Source organism: Dromiciops gliroides, chromosome 1 (assembly GCF_019393635.1).
Source record: "Dromiciops gliroides isolate mDroGli1 chromosome 1, mDroGli1.pri, whole genome shotgun sequence".
Taxonomy (NCBI): Eukaryota; Metazoa; Chordata; class Mammalia; order Microbiotheria; family Microbiotheriidae; genus Dromiciops; species Dromiciops gliroides.
Window position 1 is genome coordinate 381,617,487 of NC_057861.1, and position 25,134 is coordinate 381,642,620.

At 37.5% G+C, this 25,134-nt stretch overlaps 1 protein-coding gene across 1 annotated transcript in view; it reads left to right on the plus strand.

Annotated features, from left to right (window-relative positions):
• Positions 1–25,134, plus strand: part of CDH6 (cadherin 6) — a 176,218-nt gene that overhangs the window by 71,069 nt on the left and 80,015 nt on the right. Inside the window, exon 2 of the mRNA XM_043976765.1 lies at positions 16,906–17,264. Within this exon, the coding sequence (XP_043832700.1) occupies positions 17,037–17,264 (228 nt within the window). The 5' untranslated portion in view covers positions 16,906–17,036. The remainder of the gene's footprint in view (positions 1–16,905; positions 17,265–25,134) is intronic.

Below are 25,134 nucleotides of genomic sequence, written 5' to 3' on the forward strand. Positions count from 1 at the left end.
AGTCTATTATAGTTCACACTAGGGAAGAAATGAATAAATGAACAGAATTGAAAAGTACTTGATTTGATGACTGAAGTAGTTCAACTCACATGGAGTGATTATTTTGAACAGTAATTTTCCAGTAAAATTTTAAAAGAGTTTAGTTCCCCACTGGCCTTCATTGCTTTTCTGGGTTTCTATTGTTTTTAATTGTTCTCTAGCCTTGTGATAGCCACCATTTAATTAGACATTGACCTTCTTTGACAACAGCAGTAAGACTTGAGGAAGGATAAATGATGGGTTTTTTTTGGTTTTCCATCTTCATCCTTCACTTACTTAAATATGTATTAATTAACTTGTTCTGGCAAGTGTTAGTAAACATTGAACAAGGGCATTGCTTTAGTGGTATAATTAAAATTCTCTTTTAAATGTTTTGCATAATACTTTATGCACAATTTGGCTCAAGTAAACAGAGGTTCTAATTAAAGTTTTTAAATGAAGCTAATCAAAACTGATAAAATGTTCAACATCCTACTGTAGCAAAGAGAATCTTTCTATCCAATCCAAGTTTAATGTTATGGTCAGTTGACAAGGATAGACCTGGATCAATAAATACATATATTTCTTTACTCCTTCCTTCACCAGTTTATCTGCTTAAAGGGAATACAATTTAGAAATTGCATTAACTGTTTCAGGCTACTTTCCAAGAAGTTGCTGGATTTTATCTGTAAAATGGGCCTAAAACTAGCTGACCATCCGGGGTTCTTCAGAGGAGAAGTTAACTTAAAATTATTGTGAAATCTCTTTTTTTTTGGGGGGGGGGCAGGGCAATGAGGGTTAAGTGACTTGCCCAAGGTCACACAGCTAGTAAGTGGAATTGAACTCAGGTCCTCCTGAATCCAGAGCAGGTGCTTTATCCACTGCACCACCTAAATGCACCATGAAAGCTCTTTTTAAAATGTGTTGAATGGAGGAAGTGCCTTTTGTGGTTTATATTTTGTGATATTATATAAATATCATTTGCTAAGTAGGTTTCTTCTTATGTAAAAAAGTTACTGTAGCCTCCATGGCTAATACCAGGAGAGGAGAAGTGAAAGCCCAGTTCAAATCCTCACCCCTGCAAATAAATAAAAATTAAAATTGTGACAGGAATAAAATCCAATTTGCCCAATCTTTTTCTAGACAGGCCTCAAGTGAAAGATAATATTGAAGAAAAGGTTCTGCTGGGTGTTTGTCTGATTCTTCCACTCGAGGTATTTTTCTGCTTCTTCCTTGCAGTGGTTCAGACTTAATCCTGAGTCCTCCCAGGTAGTGCCAGCCAGTACAACCCAACTGCTGCAAAGTCTTCTCATGTTGGATAGGCTTAGATTGTGGCTCTGGAAGAGACAGATAGATGTCTGCTATGGGAGATCCAGCCTCAGTAAACTGTGAGAAGCTCATCATAACATTGGCTGCCAGGTATAAGTTTTTCAGTCACAGCAACCGAGGAAAACAAACCTCTAAATTATAGAGGGATTTGGAATCTGCTTCTTTGGAAGGAGTGTTCACAATCACCACTGCAATTACAGTTTGTTTTTTAAAGTATTAGAATAAATTTTGTCTAATTAAAGTGCGGCTGTTCTGACCAATAGATTTTACCCAAAGGTGCATTTTGAAAGAAGACCTTGTTAACTGAAATGGATCTCTAATGAGGAGACTGCACAGCACAAATTTTCTTAACATTTTTGTGTCATGGACCCCTTTGGCAGTCTGTTAAAACCTATTTCTAAGAATATTTTTGAAACGCGTAAAATGAAATATATAGGATTACAAAGGAAAGCAATTACATCGAAATAAAGATGTACTCCTCCCCTCCCCAATTCAGGACTCCCTGAAATCTGTCCCTTAGATAGACACCTTGAGGGTGTGTAACAATTTTAAGGGGGAGAGGACTGCCCTCCTATCCACTGAATCACAGAATTATTATAGTTGTAAGGGAACACAGTGACTGTCTAGTCCAACCTATACAATCAATAAGCATTTATTAAGTACCTGCTATGTGTCAGGCACTGTGCTAAACACTAAGGATACAAAAAGAAGCAAAAGACAGCCCCTGCCTTCAAGTAGCTTACAATCTAACAGGGGAGACAACATGCCAACAAATATATTAAATAAATGCTAATTCTAGCATACCCGACAAGCAGTTGTACAGTAATCTCTAAAATTGAGTAAAAATTGTTATAAATTAGTGGGGAATTCATTTCAGATAAACTGTACTTTTTTTTTTTTAGTGAGGCAATTGGGGTTAAGTGACTTGCCCAGGGTCACACAGCTAGTAAGTGTTAAGTGTCTGAGGCCGGATTTGAACTCAGGTATTCCTGACTCCAGGGCTGGTGCTCTATCCACTGCACCACCTAGCTGCCCCTAAACTGTACTTTTAAATAGTGACAGCTCTATTAATTTTTTTTTTTACTAGAGAGGCCTGGGCTCCTGGCTCATGGAGCTTCATTGTAAGTAGATGCCAACTGTAGGTGCAAAGGCTAGGAAGATCATCCTCATCTCCATTCCCTGTCACTAGGCTGATGTTGGGATACTCTTTGATGTTTCCCACTGGTACTGTAGGTGTGGCAAATTACTTTATTATCTTCTAAGCCCTCACTCTTTGTATTTAGTAAACAGTTATTAAGTGCTACTGTGTGCAATGAGGACTGTGCCAGGTGATGAAAAAGAAAAAAAGAAAAGAAATCCAGCCCTGAAACTAGATCCGTAATAAGAGTAAGGTGATTAAGACTTTGGCCATTGTCAACACTCCCCATGATGAGGTGTAGGCTGGCATCCTCACATATTCATGGTCTTGTCTTAAGTTGTGTGACAAGGCCTTAGCCCTTTCCCCTTTTGCTCTCCCCACTTATACTCATCACGTTGCCCCTCCCTCTGGGGAGCCTGCCTCACCAGATGGACAAATCTCAATCTGTTTTCTGTGCCTCCAGAGAAGCTGGATGCTGAAGTGGTTAGAGCACCGCACATAAAGTGCAAAAACTCTGAATTCAAATCCAGCCTGACACACTAACGTCACTTAATTTCTGTCTGCCTCATTTTCCTCAACTATAAAATGGGGGGTAATAATGGTGCCTGCCTCCTAAAGTTATTGTGAGGATCAAATGAAATAAGATTTGTAAAGGCACATAGTAGGCACTTGGGAAATATGTTTCCTTGCTTCCTACTGCCCAACACATTTTTTTTTTCAGCACAGTTCTAAATGGTTCTCCAGAAAGGTTAATTCAGTTCACAGTTCCACCAACAATGCATTAGTGTACTTATTTTTCCACATCCTCTCCAGCATTGTAATTTTCCTTTTCTATCATGTAAACAGTGTGAGATGGTACCTCCAAGTCGTTTTAAATTTCATTTATCTAATTATTAGTGATTTAAAGCATTTCTTCATATGACTATTGATGGCTTTGATTTCTTCTGAACACTGCCTGTTCATATCCTTGACCATTTATCAATTAGGGAATGGCTTTTATTTTTATAAATTTGATTTAGTTCCCCATATATTTTATAAATGAGACTTATATCAGAGAAACTTGCTGTCATTTTCCCCCCTCAGTTCCTACTTTCTTTCTAATCTTGGCTGTTTTATTTTTATGTGTATGAAAACTTTTCAATTTCATGTAATAAGATTTATCCATTTTACTTCCTGTGGTCCTCTCTATCTCATTTGGCCATAAACTCCTCCCTTATTCATGGAATTGATAAAAAATTTTTCTGTGTTGCCTTAATTTACTTTTGATATCCACTTTTATGAATCGTGTACCCAATTCTAAACTTATCTTTCTATACAGTGCGAGATGTCACTGTGTACCTAGTTTCTGCCATACTGCTTTCCAGTTTCCCTAGCAGTTTTTATCACATAGTGATTTCTTTTCTCAAAACTGGGATCTTTGGTTTTATCCAATACTAAGTTACTGTGGGAATTTCTTTATATTGTGTAACTAATCTATTCCACTGATCAACCATTCTATTTTTAAGCTGGCACCATATTGTTTTGATCATTACCACTTTGTAATATAGTATGAAATCCAGTACCACTAGGGTACCTTCCTTCACTTTTTTACCCACTGATTTCCTTGATAGTCTTGACCTTTTGTTCTTCCAAATAACTGTCAATCCAGTTTTTAAGGGGAGAAGACAAAGTATAAAGAAATCACTTGCCCAGAGATTTATTGAAAATTAGTAGCAGACCCAAACTGAGAAACCATATTCTTTGATCCTTAGTTCAGTGATTTTAACTTGCATCACCCTGTGCTGTATGTACTGCACCAACAAGAACTTTACACATGGTTACCCCACCTCAATCTCATCCTTGTGTGACATACAAGGGATGCTAAGAAGATATTCCTGGTCCCAAATATCTTCCCCTCCCATGGATTGAAATTCTTTGTTTCACTTTATCATGCTCCCAAAAATTTCAGCAATGTGGGCTTTTGCTTATTTTGTTTCTTTTTGTACCAAAAAACATCCTAAAAAAAACCCTGCCAACACCCCAGGAGGATTAGGTGATGAGTCATTCTTACCTGAATGTGTTTAGTATAATCACATTGCCATCCTAACACATGGACATTTGAAGAAAGATGAGAGAGAGGTAATTTTAGAGCCTAGAGTTTGGGGGAGAGTAAAAGAAAGATCACAAAGCTATGAGTCTGAGGCTTCCAGAAGTCAGTAAGAAAACATTGACTTCCTAGGGAAAGAGGAAGGAAGATCAAGAAACTAGGACTCATCACAGGATATCTGGAAAGGATGTTGGAAGTCATCTAGTGCAACTCTTTCATTTTAGAGACATTTTGTTTTACATTTATTTGAGAGGTTAAGTAAGTTACCCATAGTCCCATAGGAATACATAGAGAAGAACATTGGCTTAGAAAGGCATCTAAGAAAAAATTTGGCAACTCTGTAATTTTGCCTAGGGCTGGCCTTTACAGAACTTGAAAAACCTGAAAATTGAAGGATGAGGAAGCAAGAAAACATGAAAATAAAGCATGTGATAGGAGAAATAAACTATTTATTTCTTCATTTCCTCATTCGTAGACTAACTCATTCAACTCTTCTGCTCCTAACTCTTCAATGGTTCCTTATTGTCTCCTAAGTGAATTTCAGATTTCTTATCCTGGTATTCAAGGGACTGCACAATTTGATTCTATATTGTTTTTATTGAGGCAGCTAGGTGACACAGTGGATAGATTACACTAGGCCTGGAGTCAGGAAAACCTGAATTCAAATCCAGCCTTAGACATTCACTGTTTGATCCTGGGCAGGTCACTTAACTCCCTTCTCCTTTCCAGCTATACATACACACACACACACACACACACACACACACACACACACACACAAACACTCCTCCCAGCCAAATTAGACTGTGCTCCCTAACCCTTCCCACCTCCATGCCATTACTAACCTTTTTTCCCATTTTCCCTAGATTATCCTCTTCTTCTCTTCTTCATGTTGAATTGTTACTTATCCTTCCAAAGCTAATTCTAAGGTCACCTTATCAAGGAAGACTTCCCAGATTTTTTATTTGGTAATGGCCTTTTGCATCCCTATCTGCACCCCACCCCCAGACCTCATTTAGCCCTCTGCTTTTACTTGTCTTAATAATTTGTAATTATAAAGGGTGTCATGCCCTTCTAGACTGTAAGCCTCATGAAGAGAGGTAACATGTCTTATGTAAACTATGAATTCCCCCTCTACCTGAGTACCTAGAAGAGCATCCTAAGAATAATAAGCACTTAATAAATGTTTGTAAAAATGATGTTGCATGTAATATTTTATGCTCATAATTTTCTTTTGTTCTTGTCATTTTTCAAGGGCACTGATTAAGCTGAAAGAGTTCTTGTAGCTTCCAAAAGGGACCCAACTTGTAAGCAGACAGTAGTGTATAGTGCTGGCATAAAAGCTGACTCAATAAATTATGCACTTTTACAATCTAAAAATAGTTTCTGCTTCTGAAAATGTCAAAAAATCCACACAACAAATATCTAGGGAAAAGCACATTTGACAGAAAACATCTTCCTCTCAGTCTCCTACCTCACTTCCTTTCCTACTATATGGATCCAAATCCAAAAGGAAGGAGGTGACATTGGTTAAAACCATAGAATTTCAGTGCTGGAAGGGACCTCAGTAGTTATTTAGTCTAGTTCTTAACCAAAAGATGAATCTTTTCCAAAACAGACTTGATAATGTGATTTCATCATCTTCACTTGAAATCTTCAAGGGGCATCTTGTCATTTGGAATCAAACAAAACAAACCAAGTCAGCAAGCATTTATTAAGCATCTTCTACATACCAGACATTATGTTAAGTACTGGGGATACAAAGGAAGGCAAAAAATAGCACCTGCCCTTCAGGAGCTCGGTCTCATATGGGTGGTGGTGAGAGGAAAAAATATAAACAACTATGTACAAACAAGGATATGCAAACTAATTTGAGATAATCTCAGATAAAAGACACTAAGATTAAGGAGGACCTGGAGAAACTTCTTTCAGAAGGTTAGAGTTTAGCTGACACTTGAAGGAAGCCAGGAGACAGCTATAAGTAGGGAGAACATTCCTGGCTGGCATGGAGGAAAGCCAATGAAAATGCCCAGAATCATAAGATAGAGTGGTGTTCCTCTTGTGTGAGGAACAACAAGGAGGTGTCATTGGGTTCTAGCATCACTGGATCACAGAGTCCATATTGAAGGTAAAGGAGGAGTATATCAATGTAAAAGATTGGAAAGTTAGGAAAGGACCAGATAGAGTAACTGGATGTTGATAACCTCAATAGTAATGGAGAAGTAAAAAAGGAGGGGAGGGGTTGAAGAGGAAAAATTATGAGTTTGGGTTCTGGACATGTTGAATAAGATGTCTACTTGACATCCGGTTCAACATGGTTAAGGCTGCATAAGTAGATCTGAGAATTATCAGTGTAGAGATTGATAACTGAATCCACCAGAGCGAATTAGATCACCAAGTATAATAACATAGCAGAAGAGAAGAGGGACTAGGATAGAGCCCTAGGAGACACCCAGGGTTATTAAGAACAAATCTAATCTCTCTTCCACATAATAAACCTTTAGCTTCTTGAAGAGTGTTCTCAAGTGATTCCTAAATCTTCTTTTCTCCAGGCTAAAAGAGCATAATTCTTTTGATCGGTGTTTATATGCTGTGGTTCCAAGTGTCTTCTCATCATGGTTGCCCTTCTCTATATGAGCTGCAGTTTGTCAATCACCTTTCTGAAATACAGCACCTATCAGTGCTGTATTTCAACAGATGTAGTCTATCAATTGTTTGACACAGGATCAGTGGAAGTAAGGTATCAGTGGACAAAATACTCTGTGTGGTCTAATCAAGGTCGTTTTTATCTTAACAGTTTTATCTGGGGATATAATAACTCTTCATTTTAATATGCCACCTCAGCATTATTTCAGCACTTCCTCCAACAAATACTTCACATATACAAATATTTACTGAGTGACTGCTAGGTACAAGACACTATGCTAGGTGCAATGAAACATTTTGTCTTTGTTTTCACTAATATTGTATGTCGAACATAATTTCAAGGCAAGTATAACATTGCAGAAATAAGTCATTTGGAAGCACATCAGTTTTCAAACAGATTGGCATATTATCTACAAATAGAAGCATTTACAAAGAAATCTGGCTCAAATAAGTGGTTGTGTTGCCATCCCAACCCACTGGCAAAAAGAAAATGCTCCATGGTGAGAGATGCCAGTGTTGTGTGACACATTTCAATAAAGCTGATTATGGACATAAAGTGGCACCAATTTCACTCAACAATGACTTTGACATTTACTGAGAAATGAAATGAGGGCTTTAGTGGTAAAGGTTTCATGTGAAATATCCACCAAAACATGAAAGTTGGCTCCTGATGTCAGATCATCTGAGAAAGAAGGTCAAAGCAAGGTAATGATTGGCAATGACATGTTTCCATGAGTTCATTTTTATTTGAAGCAGCTGGTGACTTATTTAAAACACAGAAGGTCTTTGCAAGATCAGAAAATTGATCTTGAGCAAAACCTGATTAGGTATAAAACTTTTCAGATGGAATAGCTTACATTTTTCCTGAAGATTTGCCTTAACTAGTATTTCAACTTGCATCAAAATGCCTGCAGATCTACATTCTTCTTCATTCTATTTAATATATTATAGGGGTATTTCACATCTCTGATCTTCTCCTTTTATTTTACAGTTCTTTGATCTTTTCCTTTTAACTCTGAGCCCTTTTCCTGCTTAAGAAGTCCTGTGATTTTTATCAGTATGGCTACTACCTTCATTAATGCAGGTCACAACATGTTATGGTGAGAGACAGTGTGGTGCAGTGGGGAAAGTCCTGATTTTGGAGCCCAGGGACCTGGGTTTGTATCACATATCTGCCACTTATTCCCCGTATGACTTTGGGCAAATCATTTCCCCTCCTTAGGCTCACCTTTCTGTTAAATGGGGCGTTTAAATGGTCCGTAATATCTCTTCTAGCTCTAAATCGATGATCCTGGCATTAAGTTTCCCAAGTTGCTGTAACCAGAAAAAAAAATTATGACCTCATGGCCAATTTCTTATCATTACATCCTTTACCAAAACCAAACTAAATGGGACTAGGAGGATTTCAGGATTTGGATGGATGAACTAAAGATGGGTATCAAAAAATCATGGCTCATTAAAGTGATAAGATAAGGATGTGACTTAGATGCTCATAAATAAACAATTGTGTTCTTTCTCCATTAAAGATAGAAAATGAGGGGCAGCTAGGTGGTGTAATGGATAAAGCACCGGCCCTGGATTCAGGAGGACCTGAGTTCAAATCTGACCTCAGACAGTTGACACTTACTAGCTGTGCAACCCTGGGCAAGTCACTTAACCCCCATTGCCCTGCAAAAAAAAAAAAAAAAAAAGATACAAAATGAGAAAATGAGCCAAGAGTTAAGGGGTTTAACTTTAACATTATAATAACAGCAGCAACCCATATTGATGTGATATTTTACTATATATTACATATATATGTGTGTGTATTCTCACAACAATTCAGTGAGTCACTTATTTTTATCCCTATTTGGTAGATAAGGTATTTAAGACTAGGAGACTTTAATGTCTTGCTTATGGTCACACAATATGTGAAAGAGATAGGACATAAAAACATGTCTTTTGGCTTCAAGTCCTGTACTTTTTCAGCCTCACCATAGCTTACAGCCTGAATTGATCATCAGTGGATTAGATAGCAACATTACAGAGATACCCCTGTGCCTGAAATAGTTTAGGTATTGCTTAATTAACATCAACTAAATGCATGCTGTGTAGAGGGCACTGTCATAGGAGTTATGGGGAGAGTTTTAAGCAAAAGAAGATATTGACTCTACCCTTAAGCACCTTATAATCTAGTTGAGAGATCAAAATAATGTAACCATTGACAGTATTGTACAAATTAAGTACATTTGGTATTCTTGGAGAGGCACTGTGGTAACATATTTTAAAAATGGAAATTAGAGTTAGAACTGGGTTACTAAGATTTAGACCTGGTAATAACATTAGAAATCACCTCTCATTTTACAGATGAGGAAACTGAATCCAAGAGACATTAAGTGACTCACCCAAGTCACTTAGTGGAAGAGCTGGAATATGAACCCAAGGTCTTTGCCTTCAGATCCAATGCACCTTCCACTATTTCACTGCCTCAAATTTGATTAGTGATCCTATGTTTTACTAGCCATGTGACTATAGACAACTCATTTCAGTCTTCTGAACCCAACTGCTGATCTGTAAGACAGGTTTTATAGGGTTATTGTGAGGATTAAATGAACTAAGGCATGTAAAAGTGATTTATAAGTTATATATCACTATATAAATGTGAGGTGCTGTTAATAGGGGAACAATCAGTCTGGTGAAGTAAATGTAGAAAACTTCGAAGGTGAGTTTTGACTTGGGAATCATTGGAGAAGGGTGGACTTGATCACAGTCTTTTTTCTATCATGTCAGTGTGTCTGTGAGTCTACCAATGATATGGATCAAAACCTGGCCAAAACTTCATCTATAATTCTTAGAGATTTGCCTGAGACTTATAGCAGTTATTTATCTGTGATCACAGCTAGTAATTGTTAGAAGAATTTGAATTTGGGCCTTTCTGATTCCAACTCCAGTACTCTGTCCACTATTCCACTAACTATTTTTCTATTAATTCATTAATAATTGTAGCAGTGATACTGAAAGCTTGTACAATTATGCTTGATATTTTGGTAGCTAGGTCATTTTGAAGTTGAGAGGTATATGGGAGTTCAGCTGTTAACATCACACCTTTTTTCTGTGATGAACTATTTATTTTAGTTATATATGGGTATGACATGTCTCATAACTAGTTTTAATCTTTTCACATGGTTATTGATAGACTATATCTGTTGGACTCTTGTTTGACACAGGATTTCTGGGAAACTGATGAGGAATGAATGTCTGAAAAAGCAATAGCTATTTTAAAATGTAAAACTCTATTTTACATGCAAAATGTTGATTGTATAAGGCAAGGACAGTTGAAATAGTGTCTTTGAATTTATTTTTTAGTTATGGTCAGGACTGATTCACATTTTTGAAGTTGGCATAAGAAATAACAACTACATCTGATACTCTATAAATGAATTTTATTTTTTAAACTTAGCAGTCAACAAATGTTTCAGATACCTACTAGGTGAACAAAACTATAGTAAAATCTTTTTTTAAAAAAATCTTAATAGTATTTTATTTTTTCCAGTTACATATAGAGATAATTTTCAACATTCATTTTTATAAAATTTTGAGTTCCAAATTTTTCTCCCTCTCTCCCTGCACTCCCCCTCCCTTTACTCCCTCCTCTCTCTCTCTTTCTCCCCCTCCCTTCCTCCCTCCCTCCTTTCCTCTCATGAATCTTCAATCTCTCTTTCATTAGTTCTGGTCTTACAAACATGCTCAACTCTAAGAATCAGAGTCAATAAATATTTTAAAGCACCTAATATGTACCAGGCATTAGGTTAAGCGGTAAGGATACGACAAAAAAAAGCATAAAACAATCCATGCCCTTCTAGAACTCACAATAGGGGAAGCCAACATATAAAAAGAAGCCAAAAAGCTTGGGGGGGGGGGGAGTTGGGTAGAGGGTAGTCAGCAGGGATGGGAAAAAGGATTATGAAGACCTCCAGCCTGGGTAGGAAATAATGAGGTAAATGTCCTGTGTGCCCTCCTTAAGTGGTGGAGGACCTGAAAAGAGCTTTCCAATGTATACTTTTCACCCTCTCCAATGAGAAAGAGAGTAGGGTACCAGGGGTAAGAAGTGCTGAGGAGATAGGAGTTCAGACTTTTTGTCATCTTGCAGGATAATAAGTTTCTTGAGATCATGAAATGCAGGGGAGCAGCTGGATGGGAAATGATTAGGGAAATATTCTCTTCAACCTGGTGGGGGAGGAATCCTTCCCTTGACTCTTCTAAGATATCTAGCTATCATCCAATCTTTCCCCTTACTTTTGCCACCGTTTTAAAAAAAAAGATAAGTTGTTTATAGTTAATATGTATGCTTTCTTCATCCTCCTTCAGTTAACCCCTGCTCTCTCATCACTCTACTGAAATAGCTCTAAAAAAGCACAAATTATTTAATTGCCTAATAATGAATGCCCTTTTCAGTTCTCATCTTCCTTGATGGTTTATAGAATATAGCACCTCTGCATTCTAGACATTCTCTCATTCTTTCTCTTTTGAGACACTACACCCCCCCTGATTATCCAACTACCTCTTTAACTGCCTCTTGTCTGTGTCTAAGGACAGAGAATTTGCTAATAAGGCAGCACTTCCATTTGGAGTCTAACTTACTGTTTTGTTGTTTTGTTTTGCTTTGTTTTATCTCGAAGTAAAACCTGACTGCAGCTTTCACCCACTAGTTTTAGTTCTGTCCTTTGGATACAAGCAAAACAAGTCTCAACACTGCTGTAGCTTACTTGAACAATCAAGTTAATTTGAATCTCCAAGCCAAGAAAATTGCTACAATATCACCCGATTCTAGACAAAATTAATTGGGGGAGTAAATTAGTGAAAAGTCTGAATTCTAGAGCATTTGTAAAGAAAATGGAGTTTTACTGTTTTACTGTTTCTCAAGTCAGTACTTTAAAAAACAAATGAATGAGTTTTACATCAGTAAACATGTGTTTATTAAACACCTGCTTTATGCATGCACTATTCTAGGCACTTGGTAAATAAAGACAAAAAAGTGACCTTCTAGGAATTTGCATTCTATCAAGGGAGACAATGTGTACAAAAGATATACATTTAAGATAATCTCAGCTAGAGGAAGCATTTGCTGTGGGGAATTAGGAAGGGGCCCATGGAGATGATCCTTGAGTTAAACTTTGAAAGAAACTAAGAATTGTAACAGATGGAACTGATGAAGGAGGTGCACTCCAGGAATGGTGGACAGTCTGTGGAAAGGCATGGAGATGGGAAATGGAGTGTCATGTGTGAGGAACGGAGAGAAGTTCAATTTGACTGGAGTGACATAAAGAGTGATATATGACAAGGCTGAAAGAGTAGGTTGAAAGCAAGTGGAAAAGGGCTTTAATACCTAACAGGTTTTTTTAAATTGTTACCTTGTAGAAATCCTTAGAGGATCTTCTTGCAGCTTTTAATTTATAATCCTATGGTTCTATGATCTGTTTTAATGAATAGCTGAGGCTGGTTTTTAAATTAGTATATCAAGTGTTTATATTCTAAATGTTCCTTCAAAAGTGCTTGAGGGACTTTCCAAAATAGTTTGTTTTGATATTATTTTAGACATCCTACTATATAATCTTATTTACACTATTAATTTTCACATATCCCTAAAGGGTTTGATCATCAAATATCTTTGGGTTTCCAAAAGAAAGAATTCAACTTTTTTTCTGAAATCTTATAAATTCAAAATTGATGGAGTTGAATTCATGATATAATGCCATAAATGGAAATATTCTGGCTAGCCTCTAAGTTAATCATTTTTTAAATTAGATTCAGGCCACACATCCTTCTTATGACTAAGGTACCCACAGCCATCTGTCTTGACTGAAGTAACCAGTTGCATATATCAGTAGTTTCAGAGAGCACAAGAAATACAGGCAACTGTCCTACAACCATAGATTATTATGAAAATAAAACCAAGAAAAGGAAATTAAAATGAGAGTATATATTAAACTTATTTAATACTCATTTTTTCAGATATGACAATGAGTGATGTTTAATATTGTTGGGGGGGATTCAGCTGTTGATGTTTTCTGCATCACTGGAGAATACATAGAGGCAAGTGAAGAGGAGGTGGTGTGAATTGGTATTTTTTTCTTTTCTTAAAAAAAACTCTTTAGAGTAAACATTTACTGCCTACTTATGTTAGAAGTCAAACCTTTCCTTTTAAAATCCACTCTCTATCTACACCTTTGCTTCTTTTCCTTGAGTTCTGGTTTCCTGCTTTTTTTTCTTGAAATGAGCTGCGTCCTATATGATTGTGACTTGAAAAGCTGCCTATCTATTACTCTGGCTTCCCTAGAATCAAGAGCTTTGCCACACATCTTGAAGTTTCAGTGTAGCATATCCCCTTTCTTTCTTTCTGAAGATGATACTTCAACTCATCATCCAGCAACTAACTGCTTAAGAATCCTGTTGCTGGTCTGCTCCATTTAAGATAGTTTTTCTCTTGCTTAGGAATAGATAAAATCTGAGATTTCTGTGCAGTTCGTAGGAAGTGAGACAAATTCTTACACTTTCTAATTCTAAGTAATATCAGCATGTTATATATAAATATTTCACATATTTGCTTCTCAAAATAGCAATTATAGGATATCATGTTCTTTTCCCAAGAAGAAAATTCTTCAGCTGAAACTGGGGTTCCTATTTTTTTTTACCTGAATCAGATAAAGCCATTGTAAAATGAACCAGAACAAATAATTGTTTTATTTGCACAAACGATACGAAGTCTTGTACTTCTGCAGTGTTCCTATTTATGGCCCCTTCATTTAAACCAGAGGTTGTTAACCTTTTTTGCTTGTGCGCACAATTCCCTTTGGCAGTTTGGTGAAGCTTATGGACCCTTTCTCAGAATGATTTTAAATGTATAAAATTAAAAAATTCATAGGATTACCAAGGAAACCAATTATATTGAAATGATTCACTAAAATATTAAAAGGATGTTTGCAGACTCTAGGTTAAAAACTTTTGATTTATTCCATTGTTGTAGCATTTCAAGACATTTTCTAATTTTTTTCCCCATTTTTGAGATGTTTGTTAGTGTTAACGAATCATATGGTAAAATTTCCACAGCAGTGAAAAAAATAAAACTAGAGAATTGATTCATTAGGATTTTGTGCACATTTCTATTCTCAGGAACTAATCTCTTTGTGTAATAACTTCTCCCTTAATTTCTGCTGCATTTAGAAAAGTTTAAATGGAGAGAATCAGTATCCTTAGAATTTGTCTAACCTGATCTGTATTCTATTGCTGGATATATCAGAGTAAAAGTTCCAGTTTGGAAATGCAGTGCAAAGAAATACTGTGTGATTTAAGTTCTCCTATCTATTGTTTTAATATTTTCTACTATAGAACTTATTCTTAGAAATTCTATAATATTGAATGTATCATTGCTATAGTGCAAATAGCCGCTGAATCTCAGCTTTCAATATTGAATCGCTGGTTAATACACCACAGCCTCATTGTGGTATTCCTTCACATTTAGGCAGAATGACCTTAATTTGGATTGCACTTAGGGCACATTTTTCCTGAAAGAAAAAAATCCTCCCGCAAACACTTTATACTTTATATCTGTGATATTACAGAAGAGCTAATATTGAACATCTGAGCAGCACCAGATTGCATAATTTACACAAAACACCCACGGGTATAGATTTTCCTTTAAACTGCCCTTTATGATTTTGCCTTTTAAAACAGCTGACAGGGCCATTCCCCATGTCACTCTTTCCCTGCCAGCACCATAGGGGATACATTGGATGCAGCACACATGTCTAATTCTTCACCACAGGATCTTTCTATGCAGATAATTAAGAGTGTGGGAAACATAGGGTAAGTGTGATTTCCTGTATCTGAACCCTCATATATATCGGAATCTGTACAACTGGAAAGAAAAAAGAGGGGGAGTAGATTTATTAGTAGGCTTTGCTCCATGCACACCTCATCCGTATGCCATGAAGAAAGAGAGAGAAGCTGCTCATTACCTAATGGATCATCAATCATGCTGTACCTGTACCAAAAGCCAACCTAAGGGCAAGAGTCCTGTTCACTGGACCTCAGCCAACAGTGTTAATTGTCACAGTACTCATTTATTCACCTGTGGAATTTCCAACTTCCCTAGCCTGCTGTCAGGAAGAAGTACGATAATGTAATGAAGGTTCAAAAAAATGCTGAATACCATAAAGTGCCCCATTTCTATCTCAACAGAAAGTATCCACCAAGCCAGATGATAGGTGACTATCAATTTCACTGATGCAAAAGGTAGTTACTGTTGCACCTCCTGTTAATGGTAACAAGAGCCAAGTGTGCAAATCTCCCAATCGTAGGAGGAAAGAAATCGAAACAAAATGCTGATCTGTGAATATAAAATGTGTTCATTGCCTTGTTGGAAATGACATAACTGGCTAATTGTTATTGTGTTCTGCTTTGGGAAGCACTTGGAATCCTTTTTTGTTGTTGTTTAAACAGACTCATTCCATTATCAAGTAATCAGATAAAGAAGTTAATGATATGGTTTTATGCCCTTGGATGGTTACTGAGAAACGTAGGCTAGGGAGAGCAAGTGAATATGTGTGCATTGTTTTAATCTCCGAGATTGGTAAACCAATTTGTAGCAGATGTGCAGAGTAGGGTGGACCTAGGATCTGCAAAGATACTAATCTGAACATAAAGGAAATCATGTTTATGAAAACTTAGATTTTTAATTTTGAAAAAATTAACCTGTGAAGTACAGGGTATGTGGAAAGAGCCATGGATTGGGAAATCGGGAGAGCTAAATTCTAGACTGGGCTCTGTCATTAACTTGCTCTGTGTCTCTGGGTTGGGCACACAAGTACAGAACTCTCCATCTAATACAAGGTATACCTGGTCAAAGTCCCCTCTCAACGTAAATGGTCATCTAGCCTTTCCTTAAAAACTTTCAGACATCCACTTCCTTCCAAGGCAACCCATTCATAGTTACTTATTTCTCTGAACATTTGTTTCCTCTTCCGTAAGACAAAAAAGTGGACCAGATAGTCCCTTCTAGCCTCAAGATTCTATAACTCTATGAGTCATGGTGCCATACCTTGTAAGGCTCTTGAAGCTCACTGTCATCACTGTGATGATGAGGTGTATGTGAAAGTTCCATGAAAGCTTTGTGGGCAAGTTAAAAATCGCCACCTTCATTTCTTAAAGTATCCAGTTGAAGCAATTGATTCACTAGACATACAGAATAATGGGGGCTGAGTTTTAATCAATTGGACTATATTGTGATTGTCCATGATATTCATTTCCTTGGACTTGTGCAGGAAAAGAGAAATGCAAAGAGAACCAGGAACAGCCAGACTCATTTCCTCTAACCAGATCTCAGCCCACACATGGAGATGTGAAAGAGTTAGTAACATAAATCCATTGTGACACTTTGTCCTATATTGAAGCTATTACTTAAACAGGGGGTTTTAAGTAATTGAAAGTGAGAGAGAAAGCATCTGCCTCCTACCCAACACATATTCCATTTAGTGTGTTCAAAGGCCACTTTCTACCTTTCCAAATTGATAGCAGACTTTTTTTTAGGGGATGGGGGGGTTGGAGAGAGGGAAGGCTATTCCATTTTCTGTTCTACTTTTCCAGTTTATTTGCTATAACACTGAATTTTAAGTATCTCTAAAAATGCTTGATATGTTATTATTCTTTCCAGATATCCTCCGAGACCTAAGCAACGAACGCTAAGGAAGAAGGGAGGAATGAGGCTGGATACAGTGCAGTAAAACTGAACACTTTAAGGACAGGAAGAGGCACTCCAACTGAGCCCTGCTCTGTGCAATCATAATGAGAACTTACCATTACTTCTTGCTGCTTTTTTGGCTTGGTCAGCCCTACCAAAGTTTCTCAAGCCCCTTCTCTAAGAGGACTAGTGGCTTTCCAGAGAAGAAAAAGGTACTGGAGCTATCTGGAAGTAGCAAGAATGAGCTTAATCGAGCGAAAAGGAGCTGGATGTGGAATCAGTTCTTCCTCTTGGAGGAATACACAGGATCCGATTATCAGTATGTTGGCAAGGTAGGATTCCTTTGCACACTTTTACATTCTGATTGCAAAAGCCTGAAGTCACTTCTCATAAATAGCTGGGCAGGATATGAGCCTCTGTACACTAAGAATTGTTGCTTATCTGGTAAGACTTTTTTCACATGAGTAGTTTCGGGTAAGAAGACTGTAGCAAGAAGCTGAGAAATGTTAACAAAGAACAGGGGAAAATGCTCTCGTCAAAATGAAACGCCCACAACTATCCGCATAGGATTATCATAAATCCTTTAATTTTTACCTTCACATGAAAAATGCAGTCCAGTTATGCTATAAAGTAAGATGCATTAAAAATAGCGCGATGGTGATTAGGCTTTTACTCTCTGAGGGATGGAAAGTTTCATTTTCTCACTGTGAAAGCCAACAATCTAAGCTTAGCACATTGACTGTCAGCTCCAAATTAACTATTTCATGGTAGCTCTACCTCTCCCTGCTCCCCTCTTACTCATTTAGGAGGAGAGTTATTTAGCCCTTCACTATGTTACCACCCTATGGAAGGGTCAGGTGGTGGGAGCTTTTACCCTAAAATGCTTTCAGAAGCAGTGAGATTAAAATCCTCTTTCTAAATTATGGTCAAGTTCACAGAAATCCCTATGTAAAGATGCTGTTTATCTGATCACTTTATTGACCCAGAAGTGTATTGGAGGTTTTGTTTATTTCTTTACAGTAACCCCTGCAGAGCTGCCAGCGCTGAGTCAGGGAAATGAGGCTTGCTTATGTCCTCAGCCTGAGCCTCACAGAAATTAAATTGTCAGCTACATTCTTGGCGCAGAATTTCTGTAGCAAGCGAAGATGTAAGAGACAGAAAGGTCTGATTCTTTAGGGATAATGATACTGTCAGGAGGAAAAAAAAAGCCATCCTTTCAGCTCCAGAGATGAGAAAGTGGACATGGAAACAGCAAATAGGAGACTGTAAAAGATGTGATCTTTACAGACAAGTTTTGATTATCACCACCTTTTTAAACATCTCTTCTAAGAAAGCTTGTAAATAACATGAATGCTACTGATTCTAAGAGCTTCCAATGTTCACTAGGAGACTTTCACACATATTTGAAGTAGAGTGTCAGAACTCACACCTTAGGAAATGCTAAAATATCACAGAAAAGAGAAAGAGGTACCATACATTGTTATTCCCCATATCTAAGTATCCCTTATTTTCAGTGAAGAAAAAGTCCTCAATGGCTCTGTCTGAGGCTTCTGGTCTTTGTTCCAATGTACTGAATTATTAATGGAGAACAATGTTTGAGAGGAAATATTCAATAGAAGGGTGAGGTAAGGCCTGGGGCTCAGAGGAACTAGCTTACCCCTACACACACACACACACACACACACACACACACACACACACACACACACACACACACACACACACACACACTCTCTCTCTCTCTCTCTCTCTCTCTCTCTCACTGTGAATCTCAGATGTAGTGGTGCCCTGAAGAAAAATCTTAATTTCTTTATTCCTCAGTCCCTTTCCTCTCTGAAATTTGAGTAGTTCTAAGTTTATAGGCTTCTTGTGAGGATAGTTGATATAAAAATGATTATATAGCATTTTGTAAAATGTAAAAGTGCTTTATTAGTGTTAAGTACTAACAACAGATGGTGCTTTTTATTCGGCATCCCTAAATCCTTCTTCAATAATGTGCTTTAAAGCTTTGCTTCTCAAATTCTGTTTGTGCATTGTAGCAACAATTCTGTCATAATTTTAATAAGGAAGGGACAGGATATTTCAGGATTCCAGAATCAACTGTGGATGAAGTTGTGTAAGAGGTACTCAAGAAAATTGAGATTGGTCAATAGCTTGATACTTTGTAGCCAAGTTCCAGAAATTATATTCTCCGATGAAGCTGTCTTAAATGTACCTGTAGGCAATGAACCAGCAATGCATGCATTTGGTAGCGCCATGATGGGCCATGAATAAATAAATACATTTGAGCCAAAAAAATAGCATTTGCAGATATGTCTAAAAAAAGTCATTTTGTAACTTCTTTTAATATGATTGATAGTAGCAGTGTGGTATAATAAAAAGTGTGCTGGGGTACTTAAGTCAGTGGAATCAGATCTTGGATCTGACATATTAACTGAGTGACTATGAGCAAGTCACTTAACCTCTCTGAGACCCAGTATTTTTTTCTCTCTTAAATGGGGATAATAATGTTTCAACTATCTTACAGGGTCATTGCGAGAAGAGTAATATGTAAGCTTGCATGTACTTTAAAAAATGTAAGCTATTGTGATAGGACAGTCAATCCATCGATTCATCAATTGACAACATTCTTTAAACACCTATTTGTGTGCCTGGAACTGTACTAATCACTGGAGATAAGAAGACAAAAATGAATCAGTCCTTGTCTTTGAGGGTCTTACATTCCAACAGGGGAGAGATTTGTTTCTAAGGAAACATAAAGCAGGTACCAATCTGATACTTTGGGAAGAGGAGCTTTGGATGGAAGAGGAGAACAGCCTAGTGCTACCCAATATATCACAACATTCCTCTGCTTGCTATAGTCCTAGTCAGATATAAAGACAGATCTGTTACCCCAGTCTTACTTCCACCTACCATTTATCATGGATCAGTGTTCTCTAGAGCAATTTAATTTATTAAGAATACAGCTAGTGTTCAGTAGCTACTGCCCTACCTGTGTTTCCTCATTTCTGAATGAATGAGAAATTGGATCTTTAAAAGCATATTTTATTGATCAGCCTAAACCTAACCACAGAGAGAACTTTGAAAAAAATTTTGAGTGAAATTGGTCATATTGCTGAACAACCTGTGAAGTCTGATACCAAGTGGAGGATAATTGACAAATCTTATTATGATCTTGACCTCTTTCCCCTCCATGATTTTCAGATTGTGAAACTTGGTAGAAGCTCAGTTTAAAAAAACAACAACAAACAGAGGAAGAAAGGGAAGAATTAAGAGTCTAAAAGTGGCCAAGGACAATTAGAGCAGAAACATTGCAAGTCAATTTAGATTCACTTAAGGGGCTACCCCTCCTTCCCCCCACAACAACACTATAGTCACATACACTCACATACATACATACATACATACATACATACATACATACAGGTAGATGTACATGTGGATAGTCTTATACACATATACATATGTATTGTGTATATATGTGTATGTGACTACAGTGTTATAGAGGAAAGAGGCAGAGCCTTAAGTAAACTTTTAATAAACTGATATTAAGATTAGTTCCTAACTATGAATTCATTTGTTAATGCTTCTGTGTGTGTGTGTGTGTGTGTGTGTATGTGTGTGTGTATACACATCTCTCTTTTTTTTTTTTGCAGGGCAATGGGGGTTAAGTGACTTGCCCAGGGTCACACAGCTAGTAAGTGTTAAGTGTCTGAGGCCAGATTTGAACTCAAGTACTCCTGAATCCAGGGCCGGTGCTTTATCCACTGCACCACCTAGCTGCCCCCCAACAACATCTCTTTACATAAATATACATATATAGATATATTCATGTATGAATGTACATATGTGTGTAATTGTGTATATGCATATATGTGTGCGCACACACACATATATATGCATGTGTGTGCATGTGTATGTCTGTTGTATGGACATGTGTGTATTGCAGAACTACATGAAGTGTATGTTATATAAATCACTAAGGACTGAAACTACAAGCCTGGGTTTCCATAGTTTGGGCAATTTCTATTCTGACTAAGCATAAGAATCATAGTCTGACTTCTTACTGATTTGTGGGTAGACAGCAAGTCACTTTATTTACCCCAATCTAATGAAAAAATAAAATTACTTTCTATTTCTGTAATAGGTCAATAAGAAAATGGTACCATGAATTAGATTTAACACATAACTATTGCTCACTCTCATATATGAATTCAGAGGTATATGATTTTGAAAACATAAGGATCTTGCCCAGTGATTTTAAATAAGCTAAAATTATGTCTTACCTTCCTCATAATTCTTTAGCAAAGTCCAAATCAAAGATGTTTCATTGAAAACATCCAGTCTCCAGCTGCTCTTTATTTAAACACTGGAATCACTAGAAGTGCTTTCAGAGCAATTTTAAGGAATAAACAGAGAAAATGATAGCAATCTGATCTGGAGGTTAACAAAGGCATGAGTCATGTGGTAAAGACTACATCATGGAGAAAAGGCCATAAACACCGCTATGACCTAAGAATCAGCTAGTAAATAAGCACCCCAAACACACTCCCTGTATCTTTGGCACGAATTAGTCCTATTAATTAAAGAAATTGCAGAGAGAAATTGCCCATCCATGTTTTCCAGCTGCTCCTCCCTTCCTACCAGATTCATATCCTTCAGCAATTCATTGAGAGATGTAATTGTCACTGCCCCTTCCCCACAAGGAATCCAGCAGGATAATAAGATAAGATTAGGTTCAATAAGAAAACAAATAAGATCATTTCCATTTGGATAGGACTTTCATACATCATTAGCACAGGGCATTCTCATAACAGTTTGTGAAGGAGGCAGTACAGTCATTATCATCTACATCATAAAGAAATTGAGCCTGGGAGAGCCCTAGTGACTGATGCAAGATCACACAGTTAGCAAATGGTAGATCTAGGACTTTCTGACTCTGTAATATATGCCATATTGCCATCTGCTCGATGAGAAATTGAACATTTAATGTCTCAAAAACATGTACTAATTGGAATGGCCAAAGTTGTGCACATCAAGTCTAACTGAAACCTGGATAGAAATCTCTGAACAAGACCCTTAAGAGCCTCCATTTGAAGGCCTCTGTTAAAGCGGAACAACCTCTTGAACTTGTTCTACTTGAAGTTACCTTTAATTGTTAAGACATTTTTCATTAATTCCATCAGAGGCATCTGTTTCTCTGCAGCTTCACAGAAGATGAGATTGAAAAGGAATCTCTAAGGCCATCTAGTCTAACTCATATCCAATGAAGAATCCTTTCTAATACCTCTCCCATATATCACCACCACCAAAATGGTCAGCCAGTCTCTGTGTAAAGAATACTAGTGTGATGTATGGGGTGTTCAGGGAGGACTAGCACCTCTGATGTGAGGGCTAGCTGAGCCCTTTTCAGGGCTGCTCATTCCCCTTTGGTGTCCACCTTTCACCCAGCTCTCAGCTGTGGTTCCAAGAAGCTGGAGACACATGTGCAGTGGCCACACCCTAGTAAAATTTTCCTGGTGGATAGGCTAAACCATGTTGAGGGTAACCAAAAGGCTTCACTAGTAAGTTACGGGAGTGTCTACCCCAAGCACATGATGACTTCCACCTAGGGAATGGGCAGATGAGAACAATTTATTCCAGTGGCCATGAAAGCGGCTCAAGCAGGCTCTGTGGAGCACTTAGAGCTCAGTCAGACACTGGAAATGCCAAGGTCCACCACTGTATCCCGGGCCATAGCTAGTCATCTTGACTTTTGACCTGCCACTGGACTTTCAGTGACTCAGGAAGAGAGAGGCTGATGACTTTGTGCAACTCTGCCACACTTAAATCCAATTCAAGCATAAGTCATTACATCACCCCTCTATGTCATTGGTCCACTTAAAAAACAGCTTGAACAACAACAAAACACTACAAGAGGGAATTGAGTTTGGGACAGTTCTAATTATTAGGAAGTTTTGCCCATATTGTTCTTAGGTCTACACTCTCTCTTCCACATGACAGCCTTTCAATTGCTTGAAGACAGATATATTGACCTTCTGCTCTAAAGTTGTTTGTTCTCTAAACTAAAACTACTCTGTTCTTTCAGGCAATTTTCATAAGATATAATCTTCAATTCTCTTATCTTTATCACTGCCCAGTTTGTCAGTGTCCTTCATAACATGTATCATCTAGAATTGAATATATGAATCCAATTATACTCTAAAGTTCAGTCACATGTATGGGCAGTGAAAAGAATGGTGGATATAGAATCAGAGAACCAGTGGTTGAAATCAAACTTACTATCTTCAAGATCCTGGCTAAGTCATTTAGGATCTCTGTGCCTAAGTTTCGTTAGCTATAAAATGAAACTGTTAGTCAAATCTAAATCTAAAATCCTATAGCCTCCCTCTTTTTAGACACTCTGCTATTATTAATGCAGTCTATGATTAGCTTAGGTTTTTGGCTACCATGTAATACTATTAAGTCATTTGACCCAAAAGACTCCAGATCTTTTTTGCATAAATTGGCTTCTAGCCATGCCTTCCTCCATCCTGTTCTTCTGCCACTGAATTTTTGAACCCAAATATAGAAATATATAACACATATATATTTATACACATACAAATATATATACACACACATATATATATATACACGTCTTAGTTTTCCTTATTCTCCTGTAATTTCCTGCTCTAACATATTACAAAGATTTTTTTGTCCTGAAGTTGCAAAAATGCCTTGTTCACATCAGATCTTAATCTCATACAATCATAGATATAGAGCTGATTTTAATGGCCGGTTTGTCCAGGTCTTTCATGTTATAGCAAAGGAAACTGACTTATCTAAGGCCATACATGTCATAACTATCAGAGGCAGGATTTATACTCTGCTGATTCTAAACCCAGTGACCTATCATTGTATCATACAACTTATTGATGAATTTTTAAAAAATGTTGCTCAGTTATTTTAGTCATGTCTGACCTTCATGACCCCATTTGAGGTTTTCTTGGCAAAGATCCTAGAGTCCTTTGCCATTTCCTTCTCCAATTCATTTTGCAGATGAGGACACTGAGGCAAACAGGATTAAGTGAATTGCCCAGGGTCATACAGTAAGTGTCTGAGGCCTAATTTGAACTCAGGTCTTCCCGACTCCAGGCCCAATACTCTATCCACCAGTTGCTATATTTAGTAACATATACATTTACTCCCTAAACATAATTTTAGAAAATATACTTTTCTCTTTTTCTGTAGAGCTGAGTTCATTCCATTTTATTATGGCTGTGACAAAGAATACTTTATCAACCCTGATCATCATCTTTCTGCTTCCCTTTCTGGCCAAGTGCTGCCACTGCCTTGGTCTCTCCTCACTGGAGAAACATCCTATTTGCTGAATGATGATGAGACACCACTTGCTATCTTTTTTAATCCATCTGTGTCAGGAGGAAATTGGGAGTTCTGCTTTCTGCAGTTACTACCACTTTGCCATGAATCATCAATATCATAGCTTCTGGGAGAGTATTTGATTATTCTAAATACAGGAATGCTGTTAAAGGAACAAAAGAAAAGATGGGCTGCTCATCTTGCTGCATCTGGAAATGCTTTGCTCAAAGCATTTTCATGAGATAGAAGGGATGCTGAGAAAGTGTCTGGGGCAGCAGCGGGCTGCAGCTGCTGAAGTGAGCTCCATACAAGGCAGCCCATGCAAAGAGTGATGGAATGAGCATATCTGACCAGGACCTTTAGCTGCTTCCATTACCATATTCCCTGCAGGCAGGGAAAGTGACAGAAAACTAAGCAGCTAAATAAGATAATCACACTAATACAAGGAATCAGCCTTGGCTATGTTGTGCAATGGCTTGAGTCTTCTATATCATTTTGACTATGGGGACTTTTCTGCATGTTCAAGTCTGCTTTTCAGGAGAAAAAAGTGAATGCTCAAGAAGGTGAATGAAGTTTCAAACAAGTCTCTTCTCTGACCATAGCAGTCTGTACACTGACCTACGCTCTGCCTCTGTGTCCACCCACAAGCTGAACTGGCCTATAAGTTTCCAGAAGATGAATTTTGGCACCTCATACACATCATAATGAATCCCTATCTACTTTTTTTATACTAATAATAATTTTTTGATTTTTATGATTTGTTCGCTGCAAGGGTCAAATCAAGATATGTACAACCTTTTTATGCTAGGCAAAATCCTTATTAGTTATCTTCTAAGTTCT